General features: G+C 42.0%; 1 protein-coding gene across 1 annotated transcript in view; it reads right to left on the bottom strand.

Moving 5' to 3' along the window:
- Nucleotides 1-16,972, bottom strand: part of LOC147882851 (uncharacterized) — a 42,923-nt gene that overhangs the window by 1,107 nt on the left and 24,844 nt on the right. The window contains exons 3-8 of the mRNA XM_087400403.1: nt 14,177-14,628; nt 13,898-13,978; nt 13,681-13,779; nt 8,856-9,017; nt 8,641-8,727; nt 181-252 (exon numbers count right to left, since the gene is read on the bottom strand). Of these exons, the coding sequence (XP_087256529.1) occupies nt 181-252; nt 8,641-8,727; nt 8,856-9,017; nt 13,681-13,779; nt 13,898-13,978; nt 14,177-14,628 (953 nt within the window). The remainder of the gene's footprint in view (nt 1-180; nt 253-8,640; nt 8,728-8,855; nt 9,018-13,680; nt 13,780-13,897; nt 13,979-14,176; nt 14,629-16,972) is intronic.

Raw genomic sequence — 16,972 nt, 5'->3', positions numbered from 1 at the left:
TGATTAAGACGACAAAATCTGATTCTTCAAGAATAAATCAAAATATAGCTGATGTTTTATTTGGACAAGCATGCAGTTTGCAATAAAATGTGCATCCCTTCTTCTTATCTGGATTGAGAGAGACAAATGTAATTACATAAGATTTCTGCAGTTGATTTCCTAGATTTGTGAAATGCATACCTGACATTGAACCCATTCAGTCACCTCATAGATCTTACTGTCTGCACAAGCATATGCTCGAGGCACATCAACCTGAAAAGGCATGTCAACAAGCATGCTAAAAATTTAGTCTTTCGCAGTTTTTGCTCACTCTACTAAAAACATTCATTTATCCCTTGTCCCTCATCTGTGACATGTATGTCCTGACCATTCGTCCTTTCCAAGCACCCTAGACAGACGTGCAAGCACATATTGAGCTGATAGAATAGAGGTTACTCATTAAAATGAGGTCGCTTCCTAGGACGACCATTGTGACCTTACACCTGCTTAATGTGACCTGAGTAGGGATTTTACAGCATGCACTTAATAGTTTTGTAGGACAAAGAAGATGAAGAAGAGCCTGTAGAACCACAACGGCAATGGCCATTCTCGAAGTGGGTAAAGCAACTTTTGGACGGTAGAGAACCTCCAGCCATTGAGGAGGAACCATCCGAACACCGCCGGTCCAAGAGATTAGAGGAGCAAAGAAGGGCGCAGGAACACTTTGTCAACTATGCTTTGATGACAGAAGTGATCCGTGCTGATGAACCCAAGTGTCTCGAAGAGGCACAAGGCGATGATAGGTGGATGGAGGCTATGCAGTCAGAGTATGGCTCCATAATGAAGAACAACACTTGGGACCTTGTGGATCAACTACCAAAACGCAAGGTAATCAGAACCAAGTGGGTGTACAAGACCAAGTATAAGTCCGACGGCACATTGGATAAGTACAAGGCTCCGCTCATGGCAAAAGGATTTGCACAGGTACATGGTTTTGATTATCAAGATACTTTTGCTCCCACAGCTCAATGATTACCAAAATATCTTCCAGCTTACTCTAGACTTTGATGTGCTGATGACTTAAAGTCAATGTAACGTATGAGGGACTCTGCTAGCCCGAGGCCAATAATGGCAATTGCTCATTGATTGTGTTGCTTGTAGGCTTTGAACTCCGTGGAGGCTGAATGAGGAATCTCCTCATCTCCGGAAACAAACTCCCATAGGCCCTCTCACGTCAAGTCACTAAGTTTAGCATCTTCAGACATTTTAAACTCATAGAACTTAAGCTTTAAGAAAACTTTTGAATTGGTAAAGACATGTGCTCAATTCTTTGGAAAAGAAGAGCAAACTCAGGCATAACGTGCCCTCAGAAAAACACTACACAAGATAAAATCTCTCCATTTGCCAGAATAGTCATATAAACTTAAAATTCAATATTTACACATAAGTTATACCCATTCCCCTGTTCTCTAGAGTTGCATGGGTTGTGTCTCTTCAGAAATGAATCAAGAACTGAATTTGGTTAGATATGGTGCACATTTGCATTCATGCAAGTGCACACATGCGCATTCATGCAAGTGCGCACATGCAAACAAATTACCTTTACAACATCCAGTTTGATCAGTATACGTAGGTGACATAAATAGGATCACTGCTGCTATACACACATACATACATACATAAATCCTCATACATAATTATACATGTGTATGCGCGTGCATGCACACACAAAATTTACATCTATAATGTGCAGTTTAATCGATGTGTGTAGTTGACATGAATAGGAACAGTATGCACACACAAAATTTACATCTATAATGTGCAGTTTAATCGATGGTGTGTGTAGTTGACATGAATAGGAACAATACTGATGTTTCAAGGACTTGCAAGGGACGTGCAGGTTCTAACTGCGCTCCATCTCACACAAAGCCAAAAGCTTCTTCTTTGCAAAGCAATAGATGGATCCAAGAGCATGCTCAAAACCATCCACTGAAAATAAAACAAATAGTGATGTTTCAACCTCATGACAGTCACCCATGTTAAAGTGCGAGGAAGCTTGCTGAAAAATGAGATCAAAGAGAGAGAGAAGGAGAGGAGCGAAGAGACACGTTGAGAAGCCAAAAGAGTAACTTGCATTAAAACTGAAAACTGCATACATACATTGGGCGCCTAATGTTAGGGCCTCATTTATTCATACCACTCTTTGTACCTTAACAATTGGTACACATTTATTGTACTACCCTTCATTTATTTGCTGCCCCCTTGCACATTAGATTGACATCATTATTTTAACTCTCACACTCCCCCTTAATGATCAATCTGTTCTCTTTTACATTCATCATGTTTCTGAATTTTTCCAACTTATCTCGAGACAATGCTTTAGTAAGCATGTCTGCTGCTTGATCTTCAGTAGAGCAATAAACCAGCTCTATCTCCTTTGCTTGCACCTTCTCACGAACACAATGATAATGAATTTCAATATGCTTCGTCCTTGCATGGAATACTGGATTTTTAGCAATCTGAATACAGCTTTGATTGTCACAATAAATCACTGTTGCACCTGCCTGTACTTCATGTATTTCAGCCAATAAGCACCTCAGCCACACTGCTTCACAAACGGCACTTTTTGCTGCAATATACTCAGCTTCAGTAGAGGATAAAGCAACCGTGGGCTGCTTCTTACTCTTCCATGAAATAACTCCAGAGCCAAGTGAGAAACAATATCCCGAGGTAGATCTTCTGTCATCAACACTGCTGGCCCAATCAGAATCACAATAACCAGCCAGCAATAAATCACAAGATGCAACAAATTCGAGACCATAATTATAAGTGCCCTTCATGTATCTCAACAACCGCTTTGCTGCCTTCATGTGGCTTTCCTTTGGATCTGCCATATACTGACTTAGAGCACTCACTGCATATGAAATATCCGGCCTCGTGATAGTAGCATAAATGAGACTGCCAACCAGTTTCCTATAACCTGTGCCATCCACTTTCTTTTCATCTACACGTGAGGTTAGCTTCTCATTCAATTCCATGGGGGTGTGCATTATTTTTGAATCAGTCATTTCAAATCTTTCAAGTACATCTTTCACATACTTGGATTGGGTAAGAAACATACTGTTTTCCTGCCTCCAAACTTCAATACCAAGACAGTAATGAAGCTGTCGCAAATCCTTCATGTCAAATTCAATTGACAAGCTCTTCTTTATGCGCTTAATCAATGAGGTGCTGCTTCCTGTGATTACCAAATCATCCACATAGACAATGATCAATAATAAATCTGCATTTTCATGAAAGACATAAAGGTTGGAGTCATTCTTACTCCTCATGAAGCCATTCTTTGTGAGATCCTTATCAATCCTTGAGTACCATGCCCTGGGAGCTTGTTTCAAGCCATACAACGCCTTCTTAAGCTTACACACAAGCCTCTCCTTGCCTTTAATTTCAAAGCCTTGGGGCTGTTGCACATATACCTCCTCTTCAAGAATGCCATTGAGAAAGGCAGACTTGACATCCATTTGTGCGACAGACCACCCATGATGAGTGGCCACTGCCAAAACCAATCGTATGGTTGTCATTTTTGCAACTGGAGCAAATGTCTCCTCATAATCAATCCCTTCTTTTTGCACATAACCTTTAGCAACCAGCCTTGCCTTGTACTTGTCCAAGGTGCCATCTGCCTTGTACTTGATCTTGAAAACCCACTTAGTACCAATGGCCTGCTTCCCATGAGGTAACTCAACAAGTGTCCAAGTGTTATTCTTCATGATAGAAGAGTATTCTTCTTCCATTACTTCTTTCCATTTGCTGTTTTTGATTGCTTCAGAAAATGAAGTGGGTTCATCATTAGAAAGAACTTTTGCCATCAAAGCAAAGTTCACATGTGACGTACCTTTGTCCTTGATTCTTTGTGATCTTCTCAGCCCATCATTGCTACTTTCAGCCTGCTCCAAAGTATTACTATCTTCAATAGTTTTAATATACCATCTGGGCAATTTCTTCACACTTTGTGGATTGTCTGCATCAACACCATCCATGGGAACCACATTTGGAATATTTGGGACTGTTTCATGCACATCTTGAGGCGGAATGCCTTCATTGATACTTGCTGGCCTGTTTTGAGCTGCCTTGAATCCTTCATCTTTCTTGTCGCCCGTCTCTTCATCAACCTCAAAGAAAATGAGGGGATCTTCATCTTCTTCCACCAAATGAAAATCAGCGCTGTTCTTTGTCTCATCAAACAACACATCACGTGTGATTATAACTTTCTGACTCACAGGGTCATAAAGTTTGTAAGCCTTTGAACATGTTGCATATCCAATAAAGATACACTTAATTGATTTATCATCCAATTTCTGCCTGTTTTGCTTGTGCACATGAGCATATGCCAAGCATCCAAACACACGAAGATGAGACACATTTGGTTTCTTACCATAATAGACTTCCTCAGGAGTCATACCATCAAGCGCTTTTGTTGGAGATCTATTCTGCAAATATATGGCTGTGTGGACAGCCTCTGCCCAAAACTTACGTCCCAATCTTGAATCTTTGAGCATGCATCGTGCTCCTTCCACCCCAGTGCGATTCTTTCTTTCTGCTACTCCATTTTGTTGAGAGCTATAAGCTGTAGTAAGTTGATGAAACATACCACTTTCATTGCATAACAAATCAAACTCATTTGACATGAACTCACCTCCTCTGTCTGTGCGGAGAGTCTTCACTTTCATACTTGTTTCATTTTCCACATAAGATTTCCATTGCTTGAACACATCAAGAGTTTCACCCTTACTTTTGAGAAAATACAGCCAGCACTTGCGTGAATAATCATCAATAAGGGACATAAAATAACGTGATCCACCAAGTGAATTCACTTGAGCCGGTCCCCACAAATCACAGTGTATCAATTCAAGTTTTTGTGTTGCTCTCCATGAGCTTGTTTTTGGAAATGGAGTCCTTGCATGCTTGCCCAAGGCACAAGGCTCACATACACCCGGTATCTCACCAATCTTTGGGATTCCTGTGACCATGCCATTGTCAAATAAATACTTAAGTGCTTTCATATTTAAATGACCATACCTCCTATGCCAAAGCTGAGAGGTTTGCTCCGTTTGAGACATCAATACTTGCTGGTCACTCATAGTAATTAGCTTGTACAACCTGTCATTGCTGCGTATGCCACGAGCAACTTCTTTTCCCTCATTCTTGAGGTCTTTTATGATGAAGTACTCCTTGAAAAACTCAACACTCATGTGCTGATCTGTTATGCAGCCCACAGAAAGCAAATTTCTTGCCAAATTAGGAATCCACAATACATTTTTAAGAGTACCAATCTCACCATTTTTTAGCTTGATAGGTATGTCGCCATATCCGTGAATGTTTTGTGTGGAATCATCACCCAAAAACACTTTGTTACTGCCTTCTTCATCAACATACTGAGAAAACCAATCACCATTGCCGGTCATGTGCGCTGTGGCACCCGAATCGACATACCATTCCCCACGATAGTGGGACTGTTTTGTATGATCAGCCATCAACAAAAACTCATCCTTGCTATTTCTTTCATTATTCTGATTTCCTTCTCCCGCAAAGTTGTTGCTATTTTGCCTTTGCCAATTTGAGAAGCCTCTGCCTCTCCCTCTTGATTGTTGTGCATGCTGTTTTATGCGACATTCACTCTCCACATGACCATCCTTCCCACAATAGTAACACGGGCCTCTTCTTGAAGTGTAGGAGCTGCGTCCTCTTCCACGAAAGTTGCCTCTATATCCTCCTCTTCCTCGAGGGGTAAATTGCCTTCTGTCTTGATAGGAGGAGTTCGAATCTCCCCCTTCTTCATGCCTGCCCTGATTTTGCCTTTCATTGTTTCGATTCCATCCACCTCTTCCACGGCCACGCCATGGTCTTCCTCTCACGGTGAATGCTTCATCTTTGTTCTTGGAACTCTTCGTCCCACTTCCTTGTCTTCTTAACTCTTCTTGTAGCAAGAGAGCACTCAACTCCTCAAAGTTAGGAGTGGTCTCCCTCACCATTAGGGAAGTCACCAAATGTTGCCATGGTGAATTGCTTTCATTCATAGTAAGCCCATTCATGGTTATGCTTACCATATCCACATATGTTACAACCTCATCCACTGAGAGCAATTGGTCAGTGATATCTTTCAAACGAGTCAAATAGGCAGTGATTTGCTCATTTGGTTCCTTCTTAAAAGCATGCAACTTTTGTTTAAGGAACAACAACCTTGTTGTATTTACTGATTCAAATAGAGTTTGAAGAGTTGTCCATGCTTCATCTGGAGCTGTAGCACCACTTATTTGAGGAATGACGCTGTCCTTCACATTCATGTTGATGTAACAAAGAGCTTTTTGAGCTCTTTTATCAAATTTTGTTTGAACTTCAAGTTCTTCTTCATACCTTTTATCCTCAGCCCTCTTTTCTTGAGGTGTCATATTAGGCACCGTTACTGGCTTCATCACATCAGGCCTTTCATCTTTGCCTTCTACAATCTCCCACAAGTCTTTCAACTTTAAGAGATTCTTCATCTTAAACTTCCAAATTGGATAGTTTTTGCCATCGAGCTTCCCACTTTCTGGGAGCACAAAATCAACCTTGCTGTCCGCCATTTTGACTGAATTACAGCAAGCAACAAATTAGAATAATCACCCCAAAATACACTTCAAACACGCAGTGGATACCTTACTGTTTTGGGGTCTTCAAATCCTCAATTTTAGAGGTCTTTGGCTGGTCTTTTGGGCTGCAAATCTTCTTCACTTTCATGCCTTCATGGCACTCAATCTTGGGCTGTTCTTGGCTGGTCTTTTTCTTCATTCATTGACACGTCTTGCAAACACATATGGGCTGCCCTCTCTTCGTGGCTTCACCTACCATAGGGCTGCCCCTTTTCTTATGTACTTGTTTCTCGCTTGATCTTCAATCAAGCCATGCGGGCTGAGGCATCTCTTCCTTGGAGTCAAGGGCTTCATTCTTCGTCACTTGTGTGGCGTTTCTACCCATCAAACTTGGGCACTTTCTCACCATAATATGGCTGATTGCTTTCTCACCTTCTTGGGGCTGATTCGCACTTCGTTCATGGGCTGGAAATTCAATCCAACATGCCCACGCTGTTCCACAAAACTTGTGGCTTCAAAATTCTTCACAAACAGGGCTGATTTCATCACAAAAACAGGGCATATCTTTTCTCCATCATCTCGGGGCTGTTTGCTTCCATTTTGGGGTTCAAAACCAGGGCTGAAACCCTAATTTCGAGATAGTTCAGATCCATTTACTGATTTCTTTCACTTGGGGCCTGATTTTTCATCACTTTTAGGGTTGGAAACTGCGCAGAAACCCTAATTTCGAGATTTTCTTCAAAGTTTTTGAAACTTTTCAGAATTTCTTCTTCAATGTTGGTCGTTTTGCCTCATAGACTGCTGCTGAACAAGGGCGACCTAAAAACGCCTCCATTTTTAAGGTCAAAATGACAAAAAAACCCTAATTTCGAGATTTTTCAGATTTCGCCCAAATTTTTTTTTTCTGACTTTTTCATACTGTTTTTGGTGAATGCTGATGCTGAAGACTTCTCCTACAGGGGGCAGCTACAATGCGATTTCAAAACGCTTGGTTTTAGGGCTCGAAACCCTAATTTTCGTCACTTTTTGGGTGCGAAATTTCTGCACGTGTTCTTTCCTTGCATCGCTTCACTTGGGCTCCTCCTTTCCTTACTTGTAAACTGAATTTTCTGATCAAATAACAGGCTGATCACGCAAAATCTTCATATCTTCGCTTTCTGGAATCCTCTTTCAACTTTCTTCGCGTCAAACCGTGCGCAATCGTGAGGGAATCGCTTCTATCCAACTCTCATGCACTCTTCCTGCTCTGATACCATGTTAAAGTGCGAGGAAGCTTGCTGAAAAATGATATCAAAGAGAGAGAGAAGGAGAGGAGCGAAGAGACACGTTGAGAAGCCAAAAGAGTAACTTGCATTAAAACTGAAAACTGCATACATACATTGGGCGCCTAATGTTAGGGCCTCATTTATTCATACCACTCTTTGTACCTTAACAATTGGTACACATTTATTGTACTACCCTTCATTTATTTGCTGCCCCCTTGCACATTAGATTGACATCATTATTTTAACTCTCACAACCCACATGGTTAAAACCATAAACATGCATAGAAAAAGAAGCATGCTGAAAGAAGATTATGCATGTACCACTGCTACAGCTAAGAAACCTACGAGGACAGAATCTAAAGGCCCACTCCTAGCGGCCTTTACACAAGAGAGGTCACCACATGTATGTGCATGCTCCTTCACTCGAGTCAAGTATCTACATAATGGCTGTGGGCAAGGCCATCCAATGTACAAGAGTCTCCCTGGGCATAATTAGAGTGGCAAACGTATCATGCCATCATCTTCTCATAAATGACCAGTACGTTACACAAAGGTCCTCCTCTTGAGCAGGACACAACTTTCAGTCCTCGAACATGACTAGGGATAACGACTGATCATAATTCAACATAATCACCAAAAGCAACACGAAAAACAATTGATATTTTTAACATGAAATCAAACAAGGCAAGCCTGGAAGTTGCCTGCACAGAGCAGAAAGTCAACCTTTAATGCGAAATAGATAAAATTATGTAACTGTATTTAATTACCTTCTGAAACATGCCGAAAAAGAAAGCATGCCCGGACTGCTCTATCCAGCCATCACCATCTTTAGCTTGATGATAGTCTTGGCACTCCTGTCACATAAACAAACATTAGCCAAAAATAAAAAAAAGATAACCAATTCATCACGTTGACAAGAGAACTTTGATGATTCAATATATCAAAGAAAGAAAACTCCATTAAACATCTATATGTAGCAGACCTGGCACCATCTGGCATGTAATTTGTTCCTGTCAGTGCAGATCCAGAGGTGCATGTTGTTGCACTTTTTGCATGCAATTCTTCTGGAATCTGTGGGTAGCTCATTATCACCTTCATCTTCAGAATGGGTGCACCGGTTTTCCGCAGGTCCATACCTACCATTCTGACATCACATAAAAAACTTGTTGATATTATGCTGTTAAAACCAGCATGATGTCAGACCACTGGTCTACCATGCAGTTCTTCGTTACCACAAGAGTCTCAGAATAAATCTCAAGGAAAACTTAATCCACAAACATTATTGAACATATACCTAGATGAATCCAAGAACATTCCCAACCTCATCCTCTAAAAACACAACATAGTGCAGTTTCAATCTCATGATAGTCACTCATAAGGTTGAAAACCACAAACTCCATCACACATAGTAGGGACTAGCTACTATGACATCCCCACTGACATCATCAGCGCCCAACAATGGGTGTAGACCATAGTATAAAAATATGCTCTCACACATACAAATCCACACACCCACACATACTTGAGCATCCATTTATACAAAGTCTTCGTATTGAGTTTCTGTCAGCACTCCAAAGGTGAAGGGCAGACTCAGCCATGACGAAGGCTAGCACTAAAGGAGAAGGCTAATCAAAAAGTAGTCCAAAATCTCTTCATTCAAGCTACAACTGCTTGTGAAGTCTACACGATTTCATTTTAGTCTCTCCCAAACAACCCTGAACACATCCAGACTTTTATACCAAAAAATTGAGTCTCTCAAGGCTGCTCGTAGCGGCCCCTGTAATTGCATGAGAGAGATGCTTATTTTGCGCTCGCATGAGCCGTACTATCACTAGGTCTCAAGGAGGAAAATCATGCACGTCATTGATCAAGATGGACCAACAAATCTCTAAGTGGGCCAAAACCGCTCTTGAATACACAGTGCTGCCGTCCACGGATCTCATAGTACACAGGGCATCTAGATGCAAAGTGCTCCTCTATGCCTCAATCTCCTGCATATCACATAAAGTATAGATCAGCCTCTCGCATGGAGTGCCCTCTGCCGGTCCTGTCTCAATACATAGCCTATGAAAAAATACTCAGAACTGCCTAGTCGAGATCCTTAATGCATGTGGAAGATGAATCTGAGTATAGCCCAGTGGTTTGGTAAGCCCCTCCTCTAAGATCCATAAGCATTGATCTTTGTAAAAGCTGAGTTTTATCGAAAGCTCATGAGGTGCTAGCCAAGTCATGTATGTGTGAAGCTGAATGGATCCTCTCTAGCATCCTACTTCACCTCATGATAGGTGAGCAGAGTGGATGGAGCCTCAAGACTATACTCAGATACTCAGATGGTGGCAATCTGTCCATATGGAGTCCCAAGCCTGCAAACCATCTACATGTTCGAACATACCAACTCCTCTAATTCCCCTCTATCTCTATTACAATAGATGAAGCAAAGGCCAGCTACCGTAATCCATGTTGTTTCGATGTCATGGTGCCAAAGTCCCTAACTGTATGAAGATATGTTACCACTTGAAATGCTACATCAGCTGTAGAGGAGTAGCCCCAAACATTTCTAGCAGAATTTGATGTGGGACCGATGGCTTGGTACATATCATTTGAGCAAGAAGTAGAAAAGTATATCTATCTACACAGAACCAGCATGTCTTTGATAGATGTGTCTTCCAAAGGGGATTGCCGTAGGACCATGTTGTTAAGGGTCCAAGTATGAGGAAAACCGATGCAAACCGCTTCCTTTAAAAATCTCTGCCAAGATTGGCCTGAGGTACTAAGCCCATATGCAATGGGGTCAATGCATAACCCCTCATGAACTTTGACTCAGAACTAGCATGTCTTTTATAGATGTGTCTTCCAAAAGGGATTGCCGTAGGACCATGTTGTTAATGGGGTCAATGCATAACCCCTCATGAACTTTGACTTCGCTATTGGGTAGCTTGAGAGTTGCGTGTTTGATATCATCAGTGCTGAAGAGTGAGCAGGAGGTAGGGCAAGGTAGCTTTGGGACGTCTAGTGTTGACTGGTTGGGGATCTCATAAAGGGTGCATACATAATTGTGCCAAATAATTGGGTCTGTGAGAGGGGATGTGGACATATGCTCGAGAAATATAAACTAAAAATCCTTGGAGTTATTGCTAAACAAAATTTTAAGTATTCCTTCCTTGTTTTGACCGTTGAGTCCCTCTTCTTCGATAGACTAGACAATGACTCGTTTGGTCTCTGACTCAGTCAAAAAGTGGTGGTTGGTATTGAATCTAAGTTGACAGTGCAAGGTCTTACTCTCATCATCGTACCAGCTCTTGCAGGGAACCAATCCAATGTGTGGTGTGTGGGTGGATTTGGTGGCACGTAGGAATGACTGAAAAGTGGCATCATGGAACGAGCAGGTGAGAAGGGTGGCTCTAGTCATTGAGATGAGAAATCTTGTACTGCTTATTCCGATGCACAAAACTGAGAGTTCTTGCTTTAAAATCAAGAACTACCTCCTTTCTATGGAACCATGGCATACCCAAATAGCGTCATAATGCTTGAGAGGTGAAACATAAAACTTTTCGTGGTCCACATAGTCCTATACATGAATTTCGCGCTTTTCAATCAAAGGTGTGACTTTGACTGGATCCCCTTCAAAAACATGCTCTGCATCCAAAGATAAACCCAATTCTTTTGTCTTAATTCCTAGCCTCAAAGCTAGATCTCTGAGATGAAATTATCGGTAGTTCCTAGATAAAAAAGAATTAAAGCATTATGATCTCTTACTTTACCCCATGCGAGGCAAAGCTCTCTGTTTTCTGATTCTGTGGTTCTGCCCACATATCCGGAACTCCTCCCGCCACAAGCTTCGACGGTTCTCTTAGCGTTTTCTGCTCCCTTGGACCCGCATGCCTTTCGGGGCACTGGGCAGCCATATGCCCTTCTTTCGGGGCACTGGGCAGCCATATGCCCTTCTTTTCCACAATGGAAACACTTACCTTCCTTTCGGAAGGCTTCAATCTGTTCTCGAGTAAACTTTGACTTCCCTTTGAAAGGCTTGAATGGGCCCCCCGGCTTCTAAGGCTGAAATCTCTCTAAACCTTGGGTTGGTGCCACAACCCTCTTGCTAGTATCCACACCCTTCCCTTTTTCTGCCATAGTCTAAAGGAGGTCTTCCCTTAGCAGTTCAACCACGGAAGCTGAATGCATCAAATCTCGTAGCTTTGTCTTCCTTGAATCAATGCTTAAGTTCGTATGTTGGGAAGCAATCCCGCTCGATACTTCAAAGCTTCGTCTTTTCTGAATTTTCTTTGAAGGGCGTGATCTGAAGATAAGCTGTCCAAAACTTTATATTACATGTCTCGATGGTGTCAGAGGCTGCCATGCACACACTTTCCTAGGCTGTATGAACATCATCAAAGAAATTATTGGGCAAAAACTGCTCATAAAACTGCTTCTTAAAGTCTTTCAATGTCTTTGGAGCCTCTTTTGCAACTAGAAGAGCTCCCCACCAAGCATTGGCACTATTTGTCAGGTGAAGACATACACAATCTTTAACTTGGACTTCTCGCGATAGTGCCCTGTTTTGAAGGCTATATCAAACTGACGAATGAACTGCCAAGCATTTTCAGTGGCTCCATACTTTCCATTAAAAGTAGTGAACTTGACCGACTTACCACCTTCCGTGAAGTCTCTGCTTCGTGATTTGGACCTCCTTCTACGCTTATGACCCTCGATACAGAAGAAGATGAGGAAGAGAAAGAAGAAGAAGAAGAAGATGGGCTTGAACTGGGAGATCTCCTTCCATGCTTTCGGCTTTGTCTCTCGTAAGGCTTCGAGCCCCTCTCTCTTTTTCTTGAAGTATGATGCTTTTGGTGTGATGCAGGACTGCGAGAACACTTCCTTGAAGAATGTGAATGCACTTGGTGCTAGTTTGTGAGTGTGTAGCCTATATAAGGCTTGTACTTCACTTGTCTCATTTGATGATGATGATGAATGAATGAAAGCCTTCCATGGTTTCTACATTTGTGTAGCATTTCTTCACTCCCTAGCCTCTCTCTCTCTCTTTCACTCTCATCATGTTTCTAACATCCGAGGTAAGATCTCTTTGTCAAGTGAACATCTTTTCTTTCAAATTGCAGTTGTGCGGGCTCCAATCCTCCTATAACTTAAGTACACTACCACTTGCAATACAATTATGCATCAATGTACTCCTCTTGTTTCTCCTTTTCTCCAAAATACAGCTCTATATGAAGAGAAGGGTGCATAGGAGCTGAAGCTAGACCTCTGTGTGTGTGTGTGCGTGTGTGTGTTCCGATTCCTCCTTTGGAACTCCAGGACCGGCTAGAAGATTGGACTTTGACTCCTCCAGGGTCCTCTTCTCGTCCTTTGAGGCTATCTCAAATTACTGTACCTACATTGTATAAAATCATTTTGCCTCAACCTTGGGTTTCAAAGAGAGGCGATTCTGTTTGGCAAATGCATCGCCCAGCTAAGTGGTGGAGGAAAAGATTACAGCCAGCAACTTTGGGTCTATAAAGTACCGCTTCGGCAACAGGTTTTCTTTTGGCGAGTTCTTTTGGGAGTACAAATTCCTGCATGTCAGCACTCACAGCTAAAGAAGATTCAAGATCAGTTCATGTTCTATTTCAAGAAAAATCCCCTTTTACCCATATGTTAGGCAATCATAAGCTATGCAAACCAGCTATGTCTATATGCATAATCATTGAGAGTTCACTTCCATAAATTAAAAACAATAGCACAACAAAATGATAACAAGCGAAGTTTTCCCTATATCTGGCAATCTGATTTGGTGATCTAAATTTTTCGAGATATACCCGCAGCACTTCTTGTTGAAAACGCTTGAGCGTTGATAACACCTCCTCTCTTTTGAGCTCATCATCATAGCACTGCTTCTTCAAAGGATCCAGTAATATCTGCTCTTCAACAGTTAACGAAAACTCCCTGATCAAAGATAATTTTATAAAATGATCTTACAAAATATGCAGCAGTAAAATGTAAAATCGTCTGAACAGAATAGCAAGATCAAGCTACCTCATATGCATTCTGCAGACGCTTGAAAGCTTCTTCTGCAACTTCATTTCCTAAGTTCTTATCGGGATGAACCAGCATTGCCTGTATTTCCAAAAAGGTGCACAATTCTATAAGAAATCAAGGTTACATGACCAGCACCAATCACCATATAAACTCTCAAATTCATGGCTTTATTGTCCCAGCCTCATTTAAGTATTCAAATCCTTCTGGTTAAAAAGAACAATAACATAACCTTAATCTGAGTAGCAGATTTATTTTAAATGGAAGCAGAAGCTAAACCTTCTTCCTATAGTCGCGCTTCAGAATAGACTGATCTATTTCATCAAATCGGGCTAATCCGAGAACAGCATAATGGTCCTTGCAGCTTAATACTCGCTCAACCTCCTTATCAACAGGATTTGCTTCCCCCTCCATAGATCCACTGGTAGAGGCACCCCCAGATTGAAAGCCATCAGCAGAGCCTGTAGCACGAGAGGCCCCTGATGGATTTCCTCTTCTGTTCTGCGCTCTTTCTTTACCAAAAGATTGGCCATGTGTACCAGTAAAGTCTCGTCCGGCAGTCTCAGAACCATTTGAATGCAGAAAATAGATCATCAAGTTGCTAGATATAAAGGCACAATTCACGCAGAAAAATAAACCCAGCCACCCTCCATTTTTTCTCACGGTGTAGATGGAATACAATAACTCGACCAATATGGCAAGCCTTGCCTGATCTGCAATGAAAAGAACCCCTGAAGAAGAAACACAAACATGGCAGTCAAAACCTTGCACTTTCCTGATACAAGCCACAAATCTATGTCAAAATGCTAAGACAATACTCCAGAAAATACATATAAATATCCTCCTTTGAAATCACAGACATCCTGATGATGGATTTTAAGCGTCAAAAAAGAATTCAGCATATTCATGGTGGAAATAATGAAGAAAAGCCTACGAAATTTCAGGAACTTTCAGTACCTATACACGGGCACAAGAGGGGATAAACACGGAAATTGAAGGAGAATGACGAGGAATTTTTCCATTGCCCTAAGCTTATTCAACAAGTTGATAGCCTCTGTAGGATATTCTTTCTCCACCATGTAATCCCATTACAAGGATGTAATGAAGGCCCCATTTCAAATGATTCTGCATCCACTATGGAAAGAATCCTGTGTGCACATCCAGCATATCACCCAAGTGTTCTTGTATAGACTGCCTTCAAGCTTTCTCAATTCAGTATGTGAAATCACCCATAAACATACTTACCCTCCGCAATTTCTTGACTGTCCACAAAGATGCAATTATGCTTGAATAATGTATTATGATAAGTATATCTCTGCCCTCCAGCATACCTCTCAGCTACAATTCCATATGTTCCCTAAATATCCTGGTCAAATACAAGGCACCTTGAGTGGTGGAATCAATTTTGCTTATGGGCATTTTCTTTTATGCAGGACTGGTATAGAGCTGACCCCTCACCCTACCTCCCAGCCTACCAAGCCCCAAAACTTCCCTTTACATTCCCTTACAGTCCTCTACATAGCTCAACCTTTCCCGTCCCCTCAGTCTACAATGAATGTCCGGTGAAATTTTGAAGCAGTGTGGAGGAATATGGCACTTCCTAGACCAATAAACAGAAGAGCAAGTGCTGAGAAGGAAAACTCAAGGCAAGTGCACTTGGTCTAGAACATGCTTGTACCACATTTGCAAAGCGTTCCAAGGAGGTGACAATTGTTTTATTTTTCCATTTCCTTTTTGCTTTGTATGGGTTGGCACAATGCCTCATACATATTACTGAAGAGACCAAGGTTCAGACCCTCACTTACAGCTCCTCCACAGCCTTCGGAATCCTCCTGTTCAAATCTCAAAGGGCATGGCTACACCTCCCACTTCCCAGAAAGTCATCCATCGAAATTTGTTCACACCTGAACGCACTTAACCACAGATCTCCACATATAGGTCTAGCCATCCAAGGTGATGGATGTCCTCCAATCTATCCAATTTATGGAAATGTCTAGAATTCAAACACTACTACTTCTCTCTAAAAGTGTGGATTGCATCTCCAACGCTTCCCCTCGAGCCACACTTCAGTCCAGGTCCTAGCTCCCAAATTCACAACCACCATGGCTTTCATTGTCAGAGAGTGCAGCAAAATTTGTGAACAGAGAGAGAGAGAGAGAGAGAGAGAGAGAGAGAGAGAGAGAGAGAGAGGCAAACAAAGAGACACAGGATTGCAATTGGACAGAGGCGTAACTGCGCAGGAAATTCAACGAAAAACTCTGCATAATTTGCTGAGAAAACCTACAGGTATAAGATATGATCCAAGGTTTGAACCACGCCTCTGGATAACTGAGATCTGAAGTAGATCTGCACCTCAGAATAGGCTGTATACTGCGCCTACAATGTAGACAATCAAGGCCAAATGACCCTAGTTATAGTAGGGGGAATGGCCTGCAGACAAGCCAACCTGACCCAACTAGGTTTGATTGCTAGTCTACCTAGCCCGACCTAGTCAGGTTGGTTGAACCGACCCATGCAGGGTTCGGGGAGCAATGGAATGTAGATGGAATGCAAGGGAGCAGACGCTAGCTGAGAAAACACAAAGTACTTGCAAATGGATAGTAAGAAAGTACAAGTGGTGGCCAATAGAGGCCCCAAAGCCAACCACAGGTGTTGACCAATGAAGTCAACCTGAGGGTTGACTGATCCTAACTAGCCTACAAGGCCATACTAGGGCTAAGTGCTAACAAACCCCCCTCCATGGTATGGCTTAAGTATCCTAAATACATCTCAGGTATACCCCCATGAAAGAAAGCGGTCAATGTCTAGCTGGTGGACCTCCCAATGCCTGTGGGATGGAAGAGCAATGACGCACCGAATGATCGTGATGTGTGAAGTGGGAGCGAATGTCTCCTCAAAGTCAATGCCAAGTTGCTGGGCATAGCCTTTCATAGAAGCCGAGCTTTGTAACGGTGAACACTACCATCAGCTTTTCGCTTCAATTCGTAGACCCACTTAGCTGCTAGCAAGTCTAACAAGTCCCATGTGCCATTTGCATGAATCGAATCAAGTTCACTCTTCACCTTTCATGGCATC

This window comes from Dipteris shenzhenensis, chromosome 29 (assembly GCF_047967505.1).
Source record: "Dipteris shenzhenensis isolate YYH24624 ecotype China chromosome 29, Dip_SZ_1.0, whole genome shotgun sequence".
NCBI lineage: Eukaryota > Viridiplantae > Streptophyta > Polypodiopsida > Gleicheniales > Dipteridaceae > Dipteris > Dipteris shenzhenensis.
The sequence above is the reverse complement of the archived record's forward strand: the minus strand, read 5'-3'. Positions and strand labels throughout refer to the sequence as shown.